At 45.4% G+C, this 17,914-nt stretch overlaps 1 protein-coding gene across 4 annotated transcripts in view; it reads right to left on the bottom strand.

The window, feature by feature from the left end:
- Positions 1–17,914, bottom strand: part of LOC124031511 (contactin-4-like) — a 187,779-nt gene that overhangs the window by 101,466 nt on the left and 68,399 nt on the right. For all 4 annotated transcript variants that reach the window (XM_046342832.1, XM_046342830.1, XM_046342833.1 and 1 more), the window contains exon 5: positions 5,865–5,960. In XM_046342832.1, coding sequence (XP_046198788.1) covers positions 5,865–5,960 — 96 coding nt within the window. The remainder of the gene's footprint in view (positions 1–5,864; positions 5,961–17,914) is intronic.

Raw genomic sequence — 17,914 nt, 5'->3', positions numbered from 1 at the left:
AGAGTACAGTATATACGTATGCATATGAGATGAATAATGTAGGGTATGTAACATTATATTAGGTAGCATTGTTTAAAGTGGCTAGTGATATATTTTACATCATTTCCCATCAATTCCCATTATTAAAGTGGCTGGAGTTGAGTCAGTGTCAGTGTCAGTGTGTTGGCAGCAGCCACTCAATGTTAGTGGTGGCTGTTTAACAATCTGATGGCCTTGAGATAGAAGCTGTTTTTCAGTCTCTCGGTCCCAGCTTTGATGCACCTGTACTGACCTCGCCTTCTGGATGATAGCGGGGTGAACAGGCAGTGGCTCGGGTGGTTGTTGTCCTTGATGATCTTTATGGCCTTCCTGTAACGTCGGGTGGTGTAGGTGTCCTGGAGGGCAGGTAGTTTGCCCCCTGTGATGCGTTGTGCAGACCTCACTACCCTCTGGAGAGCCTTACGGGTGTGGGCGGAGCAGTTGCCGTACCAGGCGGTGATACAGCCCGCCAGGATGCTCTCGATTGTGCATCTGTAGAAGTTTGTGAGTGCTTTTGGTGACAAGCTGAATTTCTTCAGCCTCCTGAGGTTGAAGAGGCGCTGCTGCGTCTTCTTCATGATGCTGTCTGTGTGAGTGGACCAATTCAGTTTGTCTGTGATGTGTATGCAGAGGAACTTAAAACTTGCTACCCTCTCCACTACTGTTCCATCGATGTGGATAGGGGGGGGTTCCCTCTGGTGTTTCCTGAAGTCCACATTTTCCTGACACCACACTCCGAGGGCCCTCACCTCCTCCCTGTAGGCCGTCTCGTCGTTGTTGGTAATCAAGTCTACCACTGTTGTGTCGTCCGCAAACTTGATGATTGAGTTGGAGGCGTGCGTGGCCACGCAGTCGTGGGTGAACAGGGAGTACAGGAGAGGGCTCAGAACGCAACCTTGTGGGGCCCCAGTGTTTAGGATCATCTGGGTGGAGATGTTGTTGCCTACCATCACCACATAGGGGGCGGCCCGTCAGGAAGTCCAGTACCCAGTTGCACAGGGCGGGGTCGAGACCCAGGGTCTCGAGCTTGATGACGAGCTTGGAGGGTACTATGGTATTGAATGCCGAGCTGTAGTCGATGAACAGCATTCTCACATAGGTATTCCTCTTGTCCAGATGGGTTAGGGCAGTGTGCAGTGTGGTTGAGATTGCATCGTCTGTGGACCTATTTGGGCGGTAAGCAAATTGGAGTGGGTCTAGGGTGTCAGGTAGGGTGGAGGTGATATGGTCCTTTACTAGTCTCTCAAAGCACTTCATGATGATGGAAGTGAGTGCTACGGGGCGGTAGTCGTTTAGCTTAGTGACCTTAGCTTCCTTGGGAACAGGAACAATGGTGGCCCTCTTGAAGCATGTGGGAACAGCAGACTGGTATAGGGATTGATTGAATATGTCCGTAAACACACCGGCCAGCTGGTCTGCGCATGCTCTGAGGGCGCGGCTGGGGATGCCGTCTGGGCCTGCAGCCTTGCGAGGGTTAACACATTTAAATGTCTTACTCACCTCGGCTGCAGTGAAGGAGAGTCCGCATGTTTTCGTTGCAGGCCGTGTCAGTGGCACTGTATTGTCCTCAAAGCGGGCAAAAAAGTTATTTAGTCTGCCTGGGAGCAAGACATCCTGGTCCGTGACTGGGCTGGTTTTCTTCTTGTAGTCCGTGATTGACTGTAGACCCTGCCACATGCCTCTTGTGTCTGAGCCGTTGAATCGAGATTCTACTTTGTCTCTGTACTGACGCTTTGCTTGTTTGATAGCCTTGCGGAGGGAATATCTGCACTGTTTGTATTCGGTCATGTTACCAGTCACCTTGCCCTGATTAAAAGCAGTGGTTCGCGCTTTCAGTTTCACGCGAATGCTGCCATCAATCCACGGTTTCTGGTTAGGGAATGTTTTAATCATTGCTATGGGAACGACATCTTCAACGCACGTTCTAATGAACTCGCACACCGAATCAGCGTATTCGTCAATGTTGTTATCTGACGCAATACGAAACATATCCCAGTCCACGTGATGGAAGCAGTCTTGGAGTGTGGAGTCAGCTTGGTCAGACCAGCGTTGGACAGACCTCAGCGTGGGAGCTTCTTTTTTTAGTTTCTGTCTGTAGGCAGGGATCAACAAAATGGAGTCGTGGTCAGCTTTTCCGAAAGGAGGGCGGGGCAGGGCCTTATATGCATCGCGGAAGTTAGAGTAACAATGATCCAAGGTTTTTCCACCCCTGGTTGCGCAATCGATTTGCTGATAAAATTTAGGGAGTCTTGTTTTCAGATTAGCCTTGTTAAAATCCCCAGCTACAATGAATGCAGCCTCCGAATAAATGGATTCCAGTTTGCAAAGAGTCAAATAAAGTTTGTTCAGAGCCATCGATGTGTCTGCTTGGGGGGTATATATATGGCTGTGATTACAATCGAAGAGAATTCTCTTGGTAGATAATGTGGTCGATATTTGATTGTGAGGAATTCTAAATCAGGTGTACAGAAGGATTTGAGTTCCTGTATGTTTCTTTCATCACACCATGTCTCGTTAGCCATAAGGCATACGCCCCCGCCCCTCTTCTTACCAGAAAGATGTTTGTTTCTGTCGGCGCGATGCGTGTAGAAACCCGCTGGCTGCACCGCCTCCGATAGCGTCTCTCCAGTGAGCCATGTTTCCGTGAAGCAAAGAACGTTACATTCTCTGATGTCCCTCTGGAATGCTACCCTTGCTCGGATTTCATCAACCTTGTTGTCAAGAGACTGGACTTTGGCGAGAAGAATGCTAGGGAGTGGTGCACGATGTGCCCGTCTCCGGAGTCTGACCAGAAGACCGCCTCGTTTCCCTCTTTTTCGGAGTCGTTTTTTTGGGTCGCCGCATGGGATCCATTCCGTTGTCCTGTTTGAAAGGCAGAACACAGGATCCGCGTCGCGAAAATCATATTCTTGGTCGTACTGATGGTGAGTTGACGCTGATCTTATATTCAGTAGTTCTTCTCGACTGTATGTAATGAAACCTAAGATGACCTGGGGTACTAATGTAAGAAATAACACGTAAAAAAAACAAAAAACTGCATAGTTTCCCAGGAACGCGAAGCGAGGCGGCCATCTCTGTCGGCGCCGGAACTTACTTTAAGACATGTTGGTCAGTCAATGTGGAAAAAGTCAAGAACTTTGAATGTTTCTTCAAGTGCAGATGCAAAAACCATCAAGCACTATGATGAAACTGGCTCTCATGAGGACCGTCACAGGAAAGGAAGACCCAGAGTTACTTCTGCTGCAGAGGATAAGTTCATTAGAGTCACCAGTCTCAGAAATTGCAGCCCAAATAAATGCTTCATAGAGTTCAAGTAACAGACACATCTCAACATCAACTGCTAAGAGGAGACTGTGTGAATCAGGCCTTCATGGTCAAATTGCAATGGACATTAGACTGGTGGAAATTTGTCCTTTTTGGTTTGAAAAATGTGAGATTTTTGGTTCCTACCGCCTTGTGTGGGTGAACGGATGATGTGTATTTCCCACCATAACGCATATAGAAGGAGGTGTTGTGTTGTGGGGGTGCTTTGCTGGTTACACTGTATTTGATTTATATAGAATTCAAGGCACACTTAACCAGCATGACTACCACAGCATTCTGCAGCGATACGCCATCCCTCTGGTTTGGGCATATAGGGACTATCATTGTTTTTCAACAGGACAATGATCCAACACACCTACAGGCTGTGCAAGGGCTATTTCACCAAGAAGGGTGGATTGAGTGATGGATTGCTGCATATGATAACCTTGCCTCCACAATCCCTAGACCTCAACCAAATTGAGATGGCTTGGGATGAGTCGGACCACAGAGTGAAGGAAAAGCAGCCAACAAGTGCTCAGCATATGTGAGAACTCCTTCAAGACTGTTGGAAAAGCATTCCAGGTTAAGCTGGTTGAGAGAATGCCAAGAGTGTGCAGCGCTATCATCAAGGCAAAGGGTGGCTATTTGAAGAATCTCAAATATTAAAAAAATGTTTTGGTTACTACATGATTTTGGTTACCATATGTGTTATTTCACAGTTTTGATGTGTTCACTATTATTCTACAATGTAGAAAATTGTAAGAATAAAGAAAAACCCTTGAAGGAGTAGGTGTTCTAAAGCTTTTGACCGGTAGTGTATATATATATATATACATACAGTATATATTAAATAATTATATTCAATAGCAATACAATGATCATTCTTCATCAGCCGCAGCATATTACTGTGGGTTAAAACTGTGTATAAAGTTCAGCCTTCACCATTCATCTCTCATGCAGAGATCTTCTAAATAAGGAACATGCGGACATCAGACACCCTTTTCAAGTATAGGGAATACAAGCTTATCCTCTTCACTTCTGAGAAGTTTTCAGTGTCTAAGAAGTGGTGATAACTAAAGCAATTCCTTTTGCTCTTTTAACTTGTTAATAATTTATGAACAGAAGTGTGAGCCAAAATAGAAAATACAATATAAGCAAGTATGTTTCACAATGGAAAATATACAGAAATTCAACTTGCTTTTGAAAAGTAATTAATGATTCTATTTCATCATGTAAGAATATTCAGCAAAACTGAAAATGATAGTTCTCAGTTCTGATGGGATAAGACCAACCCGTAGTAATTTGAACATTCTGTGGATATGAAGCACTTTTAAAGCTAGAATCTGCAGTTGCAAAATCAATTTTTGGACTTACAAATGAATGATATAAATGAATGATATAAATGAATGACATACCCATTGATTCTTGAAGAATACAACTTACAAATGCCTCGTGAGCTTAGTTTAATTGTCATAACCCATCAGAACCCAAAATATTGTATAAGCTTGTTTTACTCCAATGATTGTAAACAACATAAATCTAAACAAACACTGTATAGCCAAAAAACATGGTTAAAACTATAATATTGATATAATGGATGGCCAGTCCTTGCATCAGCTCAGTCTATGATTTTGAAAGTAATTACATTTCTCTATGTCCATCCTTCAGTTTTTTTTACTAAAACAAAGACAGGGATGGGCTTTGTTATTGTTTCAACTGCAGATTCTAGCTTTAATTGAGCAACACTGTCAACACAATTAATAAGATGTTAAAACACATGCTGTTCTTTTAATGAATAAAAGTAATCAAACTGATATGGGAAAATAATATATTATATGCCATTTAGCAGTCGCTTTAATCCAAAGTGACTCATATGCATGCAGACATTTTATGTAGGGGTATTCCCAAGAATCAAACCCACTATCCTGACATTTGGAAGGGCCATACTCTACCAACTGAGCGACAGAGGACGATGGAAGGTACAGAAAGTGCGAGGAGGCTTAACAGGTGGTTATATAAATGAATCTCAAAACAAAGTCCCTCCTATGAAAGAGAGGTAGGACTCCAAGGCTGGTAGGGAGAGGAAGCTACACTCTCGACAGAGGAGAATGGCTTAACACCCCATGGTTAGCAGAGGATGATAATGTTTGCGCAATCTATTGGATACCGGAAACGATCCGTTGGAGATCACTTGGCCTTGGCTCCCCACAGATGCGGGTAAAGAGGGTGTTGGTCAGCTATAGGCTAGTGGCACACAAACACCTTTGTCTCCCGAGGGCAATTTGGCAAGCTAACACTTGCTGACGGTCTTAGGAAACATGAGCAAGAGAAAGATAGGCAGCTCCAGGAGCTGAAAGCAGCAGAAAGGAGATGTCTGTCTGGAAACTCCACTCTTAATTTCTGATGCCTCAGCCTCGGACATATCCTAAGCTGTTAGAAAAGTTTCAATGTGTTCAGGAGAGAGACACGTGTTATAGCCTGACAAGCAGGTGACAATGTATGGCTCAGTTATCACTATAAAGAGTCTGTGGTTGGTTTCTTACCTCCAGAGTGAGATGGGGGACCACACAGCAGCACCACCCCCTGTCCCTCACGAACTGACACCGAGCTTCTTCTATGGGTCTTGAAGTTTTCCATGTCTGAAAAATAATAGGCATTATGTAATACTCCCTGCTGGATTGTGGCCCGACAAATCTTTGATAGTGTGCAAGACAAAACAAACAAACACAACATGTTTGTGCAGAGCAAGAAAACAGAACACACACATTTGAGAAATCAAAAGAAAAGAGAGAATAACTTTGGGTCAAATTGAACAATCTCAGGTGCGCTGCAACTGTGCTGCACATCTAACATCTAACTCAAAAAAAGTCAACAATGGTCAGAAAGGAAAGTGGTGAGAGGTACACCTGCTCGTTGGACATCTCATTTGGTGGAGGAGGAACAATGGGCTGGGGCTGTTTTTCATGGTTCGGGCTAGGCCTCAGACTATTCTTCTTCCTCAATCAAACTTTACAGTTAGCACTATGTATTGGGGCAGGTAGCGTTCTCCTGTAATCCGCCAAACCCAATGTGTTTCATGAAGCTCCCAATGAACAGTTATCGTGCTGACATTGCTGCTAGAGGCAGTGAGTGTTGTAACCGAGGACAGATTATTTTTTACGCGCGGCGAGCTTCAGCGGTCCCATTCTGTGAGTTTGTGTGGCCTACCACTTCGTGGCTGGGCAGTTGCTGCTCCTAGACGTTTCCACTTCACAATAACAGAACTTACAGTTGACCGTTCAGCTCTAGCAGGAGAGAAATTTGATGAACTGACTTGTTGGAAAGGTGGCATCCTATGACTGTGTCATGTTGAAAGTCATTGAGCTCTTAAGTTTAGGCCATTCTACTGACAAAGTTTGTCTATTGAGATTGCATGGCTGTGTGCTCGATTTCATACACCCATCTGCAACAGTTGTGGCTGAAATATCTGAATCCACTAATTTTAAGGGGTGTCCACAAACCTTTGGCAATGTAGTGTATATTTAGCTGGAGATGAATAGTCATGATGGAAATCCCTGTGAGCCTTGCCTTGTGCTGTACGTATACACATTTGGTGGTGGTAAACAGCCTTAAGCTCTGCCTCAGGCTAAATCCCCCTGTGACTGAGTGTTTACTGAGGGATCCCAAGCCTCAATATGAGAAAAATGTCACACACAGTTGCATCATTAGCTTCAGCCCGGATGTTTTGATGGCCCAATAAAAATAATACTCATAAAAATAGTTTTAAAAAATTCAAAAATCATGTTAAACACCATTATCGCACACAGAGTGAGTCCATGCAACTCACACTGCCTGCTTCCACATTTTGTTCCTCAACAGCCTTATTCTAAAATTTATCAAATAGTTATTTTTTCTTCATCAATCTACACACAATACCCCATCATTGCAAAGCAAACACATCATTTTTTATTTTATTTATTTAAGATGAAACACTGAAATGTCACATTTACATACAGTTGATTTCGGAAGATTACATACACCTTCGCCAAATACACTTAAACTTAATTTTTCACAATTCCTGACATCTAATTCAAGAAAACATTTCCTGTCTTAGGTCAGTTAGGATCACCACTTTATTTTAAGAATGTGAAATGTCAGAATAATAGTAAAGATCATTATTTATTTCAAATGTATTTTCTTTCATCACATTCCCAGTGGGTCAGAAGTTTACATACACTCAATTAGCATTTGGTAGCATTGCCTTTAAATGGTTTAACTTGGGTCACACGTTTCAGGTAGCCTTCCACAAGCTTCACACAATGAGTTGGGTGAATTTTGGCCCAATCCTCCTGACAGAGCTGGTGTAACTGAGTCAGGTTTGTAGGCCTCCTTGCTCGTACACGCTTTTTCAGTTCTGCCCACTAATTTTCTATAGGATTGAGGTCAGGGCTTTGTGATGGCCACTCCAATACCTTGACTTTGTTGTCCTTAAGCCATTTTGAGCCATCTTAAGCTTTGACTTCCTGACTGATGTCTTGAGATATTGCTGCAATATATCCACATAAGTTTTCTCCGTCATGATGCCATCTATTTTGTGAAGCGCACCAGTCCCTCCTGAAGCAAAGAACCCCCACAGCATGATGTTGCCATCCCCTGTGCTTCACGGTTGGGATGGTGTTCTTCGGCTTGCAAGCATCCCCCTTTTTCCTCCAAACATAATGATGGTCATTATGGCCAAACAGTTCTATTTTTGTTTCATCAGACCAGAGGATATTTCTCCAAAAAGTACAATCTTTGTCCCCATGTGCAGTTGCAAACCATAGTCTGGCTTTTTTTATGGCGGTTTTGGAGCAGTGGCTTCTTCCTTGCTGGGCGGCCTTTCAGATAATGTGGATATAGGACTCATTTTACTGTGGACTCCAGCATCTTCACAAGGTCTTTTGCTGTTGTTCTGGGATTGATTTGCACTTTTCACACCAAAGTACGTTCAACTCTAGGAGACAGAAAGCGTCTCCTTCCTGAGTGGTATGACGGCTGCGTAGTCCCATGGTGTTTATACTTGCGTACTATTTTTTGTACAGATGAACGTTAGGCGTTTGGAAATTGCTCCTAAGGATGAACCAGACTTGTGGAGATTTTTTTCTGAGGTCTTGGCTTATTTCTTTTGATTATCTCATGATGTCAAGCAAAGAGGCACAGAGATTGAAGGTAAGCCTTGAAATACATCCACAGCTACACCTCCAATTGACTCAAATTATGTCAATTAGCCTATCAGAAGCTTCTAAAGCCATGACATCATTTTCTGGAATTTTCAAGCTGTTTAAAGGCACAGTCAACTTAGTGTATGTACACTTCTGACCCACTGGAATTGTGATTCTGTGAATTATAAGTGAAATAATCTGTCTGTAAAAAATTGTTGAAAAAATTACTTGTGTCATGCACAAAGTAGATGTCCTAACCGACTTGTCAGAACTATAGTTTGTTAACAAGAAATTTGTGGAGTGGTTGAAAAACGAGTTTTAATGACTCCAACCTAAGTGTATGTAAACTTCCGACTTTAACTGTAAGTATTCAGAAGCTTTACTCAGTAATTTGTTGAAGCACCTTTGGCAGTGATTACAGCATCGAGTCTACTTAGGTATGACACTACACGCTTGGAGCACCTGTATTTGGGGAGTTTTTCCCATTCTTCTCTGCAGATGCCCTCAATCGTCACTTCACAGCTATTTTCAGGTCTCTCAGAAATGTTTGATCGGGTTCAAGTCCGGGCTATGGCTGGGCCGCTCAAGGTCATTCAGAGACTTGTCCCGAAGCTACTCCTGCATTGTCTTGCCTGTGCGATTAGTGTCATTGTCCTGTTGGAAGGTGAACATTCGCGCCAGTCTGAGGTCCTGAGTGCTCTGGAGCGGGTTCTCGTCAAGGATCTCTCTGTACTTTGCTCTGTTCATCTTTCCCTCGATCCTGACTAGTCTCCCAGCCCCTGATGCTGAAAAACATCTCCACAGCATTATGCTGCCACCAACATGCTTCACCGTAGGGATGGTACCAGGTTTCCTTCAGACATGACGCTTGGCATTCAGGCCAACGAGTTCAATCTTAGTTTCATCAGACCAGATAATCCTGTTTCTCATGGTCTGAGAGTCTTTTGGTGCCTTTTGGCAAACTCCAAGCGGGTTGTCATGTGCCTTTTTACTCAGGAGTGGCTTCCATCTGGCAACTCTACCATGAAGGGGTCATTGGTGGAGTGTTGCAGAGATGGTTGTCCTTCTGGAAGATTCTCCCATCTCCACAGAGGAATTCTAGAGGTCTGTCAGAGTGACCATTGGGTTCTTGGTCACCGCCCTGACCAAGATCCTTCTCCCCCGATTGCACAATTTGACCAGACGGCCAGCTCTAGGAAGAGTCTTGGTGGTTCCAAACTTCTTTCATTCAATAATGATGGAGGCCACTGTGTTCTTGGGGACCTTCAATGCTGCAGAAATGTTTTGGTAACCTTCCCCAGATCTGTGCCTCGACACAATCCTGTTTTGGAGCTCAACGGACAATTCCTTCGGCCTCATGGCTTGGTTTTTGCTCTGACATGCACTGTCATCTGTGGGACCTTATATAGACAGGTGTGTGCCTTTCCAAATCATGTCCAATCAATTGAATTTACAACAGGTAGACTCCATTCAAGTTGTAGAAACATCTCAAGGATGATCAATAGAAACAGGACGAGAGAGAGAAGAGAAGAATGAGCTCAAATTCGAGTCAAATAGCAAAGGGTCTGACTTTTTATATACATTAGCAAAAAATATATAAAAAAACGTTTTTGCTTTCTCATTATGGTGTATTGTGTGTACATTGCCGAATAATTTATTTTATTTAATCCATTTTAGAATACGGCCGTAAAGTAACAAAATGTGAAAAAAGTGAAGGGGTCTGAATACTTTCCGAAGGCACTGTATATGTCATGTTTTGTCATATATTGTCTTGTCCTTGTGCTTTCCCTTCTGTTCGTTTCCCCCTGCTGGTCTTATTAGGTTCGTTCCCTTTTTCTATCCCTCTCTCTCCCCCTCCCTCTCTCTCTTCTCTCTATCGTTCCGTTCCTGCTCCCAGCTGTTCCTCATTCTCCTAACTCACTCATTTACTCTTTTCACACCTGTCCCCTATTTTGCCCTCTGATTAGAGTCCCTATTTCTCCCCTTGTTTTCCGCTTCTGTCCTTGTCGGATCCTTGTATGATGTTCGCTGTGCTGTGTCCTTGTCTCGCCCTGTCGTGTTTTGTCTCCTTCAGATGCTGCGTGTGAGCAGGTGTCTTAGTCTGCTACGGTTGGTGCCTTCCCGAAGCAACCTGCAGTCAATGGTCGAGTCTCCAGTCTGTCCTCGTTACTACGAGTGGATTTAATTTTTTTCCTGTTTTGTTTTCTTCTTGATTTTTCCAGGATTATTACTTTTGTCATATACTGGAATAAAGACTCTGTTTTCGTTAAGTCGCTTTTGGGTCCTCATTCACCAGCTTAACAGTATATACAGTACCAGTCAAAAGTTTGGACACATCTACTCATTCCAGGGTTTTTCTTTATTTTACTATTTTCTACATTGTAGAATAATAGTGATGACATCAGAACGATGAAATAACACATATGGAATCATGTAGCAACCCAAAAAGTGTTAAACAAATCAAAATATATTTCATATTTGAGACATTTCAAAGTAGCCACCCTTAGCCTTGATGATAGCTTTGCACACTCTTGGCATTCTCTCAACTAGGTTCATTAGGTAGTCACCTGGAATGCATTTCAATTAACAGGTGTGCCTTGTTAAAAGCTAATTTACGGAAATTATTTCTTTCTTAATGCGTTTGAGCCAATCAGTTGTGTTGTGACATGGAAGGGGTTTCACACAGAAGATAGCCCTATTTGGTAAAAGACCAAGTCCATATTATGGCAAGAACAGCTAAAATAAGCATTCACCAGCATAACAGAAGGATCCGACCAAGAATGGACCCAGCGACTACGGATTCTTGTAACACTGCCGTCGAGATCCAGGGAGCAATGCTCGGCAGACACGAGCAGGAATTGTCTGCTGCTCGTCATGCCGTTGAGACCCTGGCCGCTCAGGTTTCCGACCTCTCAGGACAGTTTCAGAGTCTTCGTCTCGTGCCACCAGCTACTTCCTGGTCTTCCGAGTCTCCGGAACCTAGGGTTAATAACCCACCATGTTACGCTGGGCAGCCCACTGAGTGCCGCTCCTTTCTCACCCAGTGTGATATTGTGTTCTCTCTCCAACCCAACACATACTCAAGAGAGAGAGCTCGGATTGCTTACGTCATTTCACTCCTTACTGGTCGGGCTCGAGAGTGGGGCACAGCTATCTGGGAGGCAAGGGCTGAGTGTTCTAACAATTACCTGAACTTTAAAGAGGAGATGATACGGGTTTTTGATCGTTCAGTTTTTGGTAGGGAGGCTTCTAGGGCCCTGGCTTCCCTATGTCAAGGTGATCGATCCATAACGGATTACTCTATAGAGTTTCGCACTCTTGCTGCCTCTAGTGACTGGAACGAGCCGGCGCTGCTCGCTCGTTTTCTGGAGGGACTCCACGCTGAGGTTAAGGATGAGATTCTCTCCCGGGAGGTTCCTTCCAGTGTGGACTCTTGATTGCACTCGCCATCCACATAGAACGACGGGTAGATCTTCGTCACCGAGCTCGTGGAAGAGAGCTCGCGCTAACGGTGATCCCCCTCTCCGCATCGCAACCATCTCCTCCCTCCGGCTCTGAGACTGAGCCCATGCAGCTGGGAGGTATTCGCATCTCGACTAAGGAGAGGGAACGGAGGATTACCAACCGCCTTTGCCTCTATTGCGGTTCTGCTGGACATTTTGTCAATTCATGTCCAGTAAAAGCCAGAGCTCATCAGTAAGCGGAGGGCTACTGGTGAGCGCTACTACTCAGGTCTCTCCATCAAGATCCTGTACTACCATGTCGGTCCATCTACGCTGGACCGGTTCGGCTGCTTCATGCAGTGCCTTAATTGACTCTGGGGCTGAGGGTTGTTTTATGGACGAAGCATGGGCTCGGAAACATGACATTCCTTTCAGACAGTTAGGGAAGCCCACGCCCATGTTCGCCTTAGATGGTAGTCTTCTCCCCAGTATCAGATATGAGACACTACCTTTAACCCTCACAGTATCTGGTAACCACAGTGAGACCATTTCCTTTTTGATTTTTCGTTCACCTTTTACACCTGTTGTTTTGGGTCATCCCTGGCTAGTATGTCATAATCCTTCTATTAATTGGTCTAGTAATTCTATCCTATCCTGGAACGTTTCTTGTCATGTGAAGTGTTTAATGTCTGCTATCCCTCCTGTTTCTTCTGTCCCCTCTTCTCAGGAGGAACCTGGTGATTTGACAGGAGTGCCGGAGGAATATCATGATCTGCGCACGGTCTTCAGTCGGTCCAGAGCCAACTCCCTTCCTCCTCACCGGTCGTATGATTGTAGTATTGATCTCCTTCCGGGGACCACTCCCCCTCGGGGTAGACTATACTCTCTGTCGGCTCCCGAACGTAAGGCTCTCGAGGATTATTTGTCTGTTTCTCTCGACGCCGGCACCGTAGTGCCTTCTTCCTCTCCCGCCGGAGCGGGGTTTTTTTTTGTTAAGAAGAAGGACGGTACTCTGCGCCCCTGCGTGGATTATCGAGGGCTGAATGACATAACGGTTAAGAATCGTTATCCGCTTCCCCTTATGTCGTCAGCCTTCGAGATTCTGCAGGGAGCCAGGTTCTTTACTAAGTTGGACCTTCGTAACGCTTACCATCTCGTGCGCATCAGAGAGGGGGACGAGTGGAAAACGGCGTTTAACACTCCGTTAGGGCATTTTGAGTACCGGGTTCTGCCGTTCGGTCTCGCTAATGCTCCAGCTGTTTTTCAGGCATTAGTTAATGATGTACTGAGAGACATGCTGAACATCTTTGTTTTTGTCTACCTTGACGATATCCTGATTTTTTCACCATCACTCGAGATTCATGTTCAGCACGTTCGACGTGTACTTCAACGCCTTTTAGAGAATTTTCTCTACGTGAAGGCTGAGAAGTGCGCCTTTCATGTCTCCTCTGTCACATTTCTCGGTTCTGTTATTTCCCCTGAAGGCATTCAGATGGATCCCGCTAAAGTCCAGGCTGTCAGTGATTGGCCCGTTCCAAGGTCACGTGTCGAGTTGCAGCGCTTTCTAGGTTTCGCTAAGTTCTATCGGCGTTTCATTCGTAATTTCGGTCAAGTTGCTGCCCCTCTCACAGCTCTTACTTCTGTCAAGACGTGCTTTAAGTGGTCCGGTTCCGCCCAGGGAGCTTTTGATCTCCTCAAGAAGCGTTTTACGTCCGCTCCTATCCTTGTTACTCCTGACGTCACTAAACAATTCATTGTCGAGGTTGACGCTTCAGAGGTGGGCGTGGGAGCCATTCTATCCCAGCACTTCCAGTCTGACGATAAGGTCCATCCTTGCGCTTATTTTTCTCATCGCCTGTCGCCATCGGAACGCAACTATGATGTGGGTAACCGCGAACTGCTCGCCATCCGCTTAGCCCTAGGCGAATGGCGACAGTGGTTGGAGGGGGCGACCGTTCCTTTTGTCGTTTGGACTGACCATAAGAACCTTGAGTACATCCGTTCTGCCAAACGACTTAATGCACGTCAAGCTCGTTGGGCGTTGTTTTTCGCTTGTTTCGAGTTCGTGATTTCTTATCGCCCAGGTAATAAGAACACCAAGCCTGATGCCTTATCTCGTCTCTTTAGTTCTTCTGTGGCTTCTACCGATCCCGAGGGGATACTTCCTGATGGGCGTGTTGTCGGGTTGACTGTCTGGGGAATTGAGAGACAGGTTAAGCAAGCACTCACTCACACTGCGTCGCCGCGCACTTGTCCTAGTAACCTTCTTTTCGTTCCTGTTTCTACTCGTCTGGCTGTTCTTCAGTGGGCTCACTCTGCCAAGTTAGCTGGCCACCCCGGCGTTCGGGGTACACTTGCATCTATTCGCCAGCGGTTTTGGTGGCCTACTCAGGAGCGTGACACGCGCCGTTTCGTGGCTGCTTGTTCGGACTGCGCGCAGACTAAGTCAGGTAACTCTCCTCCTGCCGGTCGTCTCAGACCGCTTCCCATTCCTTCTCGACCATGGTCTCACATCGCCTTAGACTTCATTACCGGTCTGCCTTCGTCTGCGGGGAAGACTGTGATTCTTACGGTTGTCGATAGGTTCTTTAAGGCGGCACATTTCATTCCCCTCGCTAAGCTTCCTTCCGCTAAGGAGACGGCACAAATCATCATTGAGAATGTGTTCAGAATTCATGGCCTCCCGTTAGACGCCGTTTCAGATAGAGGTCCGCAATTCACGTCACAGTTTTGGAGGGAATTCTGTCGTTTGATTGGTGCTTCCGTCAGTCTCTCTTCCGGTTTTCATCCCCAGTCTAACGGTCAAGCAGAAAGGGCCAATCAGACGATTGGTCGCATATTACGCAGCCTTTCTTTTAGAAACCCTGCGTCTTGGGCAGAACAGCTCCCCTGGGCAGAATACGCTCACAACTCGCTTCCTTCGTCTGCTACCGGGCTATCTCCGTTTCAGAGTAGTCTGGGGTACCAGCCTCCTCTGTTCTCGTCCCAGCTCGCCGAGTCCAGCGTTCCCTCCGCTCAGGCGTTTGTCCAACGTTGTGAGCGCACTTGGAGGAGGGTGAGGTCTGCACTTTGCCGTTACAGGGCGCAGACTGTGAGAGCCGCCAATAAACGTAGGATTAAGAGTCCTAGGTATTGTCGCGGCCAGAGAGTGTGGCTTTCCACTCGTAACCTTCCCCTTACGACAGCTTCTCGCAAGTTGACTCCGCGGTTCATTGGTCCGTTCCGTGTCTCCCAGGTCGTCAATCCTGTCGCTGTGCGACTGCTTCTTCCGCGACATCTTCGTCGCGTCCACCCTGTCTTCCATGTCTCCTGTGTCAAGCCCTTTCTTCGCGCCCCCGTTCGTCTCCCCCCCCGTCCTTGTCGAGGGCGCACCCATTTACAAAGTACGAAAGATCATGGACATGCGTTCTCGGGGACGTGGTCATCAGTAATTAGTGGATTGGGAGGGTTACAGTCCTGAGGAGCGGAGTTGGGTTCCATCTCGGGACTTGCTGGACCGTTCGCTGATTGATGATTTCCTCCGTTGCCGCCAGGATTCCTCCTCGTGTGCGCCAGGAGGCGCTCGGTGAGTGGGGGGGTACTGTCATGTTTTGTCATATATTGTCTTGTCCTTGTGCTTTCCCTTCTGTTCGTTTCCCCCTGCTGGTCTTATTAGGTTCGTTCCCTTTTTCTATCCCTCTCCCCCTCCCTCTCTCTCTTCTCTCTATCGTTCTGTTCCTGCTCCCAGCTGTTCCTCATTCTCCTAACTCACTCATTTACTCTTTTCACACCTGTCCCCTATTTTGCCCTCTGATTAGAGTCCCTATTTCTCCCCTTGTTTTCCGCTTCTGTCCTTGTCGGATCCTTGTATGATGTTCGCTGTGCTGTGTCCTTGTCTCGCCCTGTCGTGTTTTGTCTCCTTCAGATGCTGCGTGTGAGCAGGTGTCTTAGTCTGCTACGGTTGGTGCCTTCCCGAAGCAACCTGCAGTCAATGGTCGAGTCTCCAGTCTGTCCTCGTTACTACGAGTGGATTTAATTTTTTTCCTGTTTTGTTTTCTTCTTGATTTTTCCAGGATTATTACTTTTGTCATATACTGGAATAAAGACTCTGTTTTCGTTAAGTCGCTTTTGGGTCCTCATTCACCAGCATAACAGTATATACAGTACCAGTCAAAAGTTTGGACACATCTACTCATTCCAGGGTTTTTCTTTATTTTACTATTTTCTACATTGTAGAATAATAGTGATGACATCAGAACGATGAAATAACACATATGGAATCATGTAGCAACCCAAAAAGTGTTAAACAAATCAAAATATATTTCATATTTGAGACATTTCAAAGTAGCCACCCTTAGCCTTGATGATAGCTTTGCACACTCTTGGCATTCTCTCAACTAGGTTCATTAGGTAGTCACCTGGAATGCATTTCAATTAACAGGTGTGCCTTGTTAAAAGCTAATTTACGGAAATTATTTCTTTCTTAATGCGTTTGAGCCAATCAGTTGTGTTGTGACATGGAAGGGGTTTCACACAGAAGATAGCCCTATTTGGTAAAAGACCAAGTCCATATTATGGCAAGAACAGCTAAAATAAGCAATGAGAAACAACAGTCCATCATTACTTTAAGACATGAAGGTCAGTCAATATGGAACATTTCAAGAACTTTGAAACTGTGCAGTTGCAAAAACCATAATGCGCTATGTTGAGTACCGCCACAGGAAAGGAAGACCCAGAGTTATCTCTGCTGCAGAGGATAAGTTCATTACAGTTACCAGCCTCAGAAATTGCATCCCAAATAAATCCTTCACAGAGTTATGACTGACAAATATCAACATTAACAAGGAGACTGTGTGAATCAAGCCTTAATGGTCGAATTGCTGCAAGGACCACAATAAGTAGAGACTTGCTTGGACCAAGAAAATGAGCAATGGACATTAGACCGGTGGAAATCTATACTTTGGTCTTTTTGAGACACAAAGTAGGTGAACGGATGATCTCCACATGTATGGTTCCCACTGTGAAGCATGGAGGAGTAGGTGTGATGGTGTGGGGGTGCTTTGCTGGTGACACTGTCTGTGACTAATTGAGAATTTAAGGCTCACTTGACCAGCATGGCTACCACAGCATTCTGCAGAGATACGCCATCCCATCTGGTTTGCGCTACTATAATTTGTTTTTTTTAACAGGACATACTTCCAGGTTGTGTAAGAACTATTTGACCAAGAAGGAGAGTGATGAAGTGCTGCTTGAGATGACCTGCCCTCCACAATCACCCGACCTCAACCTAATTGAGATGGTTTGGGATGAGTTGGACCTCAGAGGTAAGGAAAAGCAGACAACAAGTGCTCAGCATATGTGGGAACTCCTTCAAGACTGTTGGAAAAGCATTCCAGGTGAAGCTGTTTGAGAGAATGCCAGGAGTGTGCAAAGCTGTCATCAAGGCAAAGGGTGGCTACTTTGGCTACTTTGAAGTGTCTAAACTCTGATATATATTGTATTTGGTCAAGATTTCACAACGCAGTGGACCGCTCACGTCCCTTGCCCTCTCCCCCAGACCTACAGCAACGTTTAGATGTCAATGCCATCACTCAGCAAAACGCCTGTCACTCAGTCAGAGTCTGCAGAGCAAATATGGATATTCTGAACTTCTTCCAAAAGAGAGGCAGAAAAAGCGAGCAGGTTGAGCATGAGCAGGCAGCAGTGATTGAGAGGGCAGAACTGCCAGAAAGTCAAAGTGCAATCACAGCAGCGGCAGGTTTAGCCACAGGTTTGTGCAGGGAAGGTGGTAGCTAATGCTAATAAGCTAGTGTTAGAGCTCAGCCTCCTTTAGGTATTGGGTGTCAGACAGAGTTAGCGAAATGCTTGTTCTGAGACTGGAGAGATGAGAGAACACTTTTCTGACTGAAGTAGTCCCCCCCCCCCCCTGTGGACTGAAGCTGAACTTTACTACAATTAGATATTTAACCCTGTTTAAAATGGAGAATGTTG

Source organism: Oncorhynchus gorbuscha, linkage group LG03, assembly GCF_021184085.1.
Source record: "Oncorhynchus gorbuscha isolate QuinsamMale2020 ecotype Even-year linkage group LG03, OgorEven_v1.0, whole genome shotgun sequence".
Taxonomy (NCBI): domain Eukaryota; kingdom Metazoa; phylum Chordata; class Actinopteri; order Salmoniformes; family Salmonidae; genus Oncorhynchus; species Oncorhynchus gorbuscha.
The sequence above is the reverse complement of the archived record's forward strand: the minus strand, read 5'-3'. Positions and strand labels throughout refer to the sequence as shown.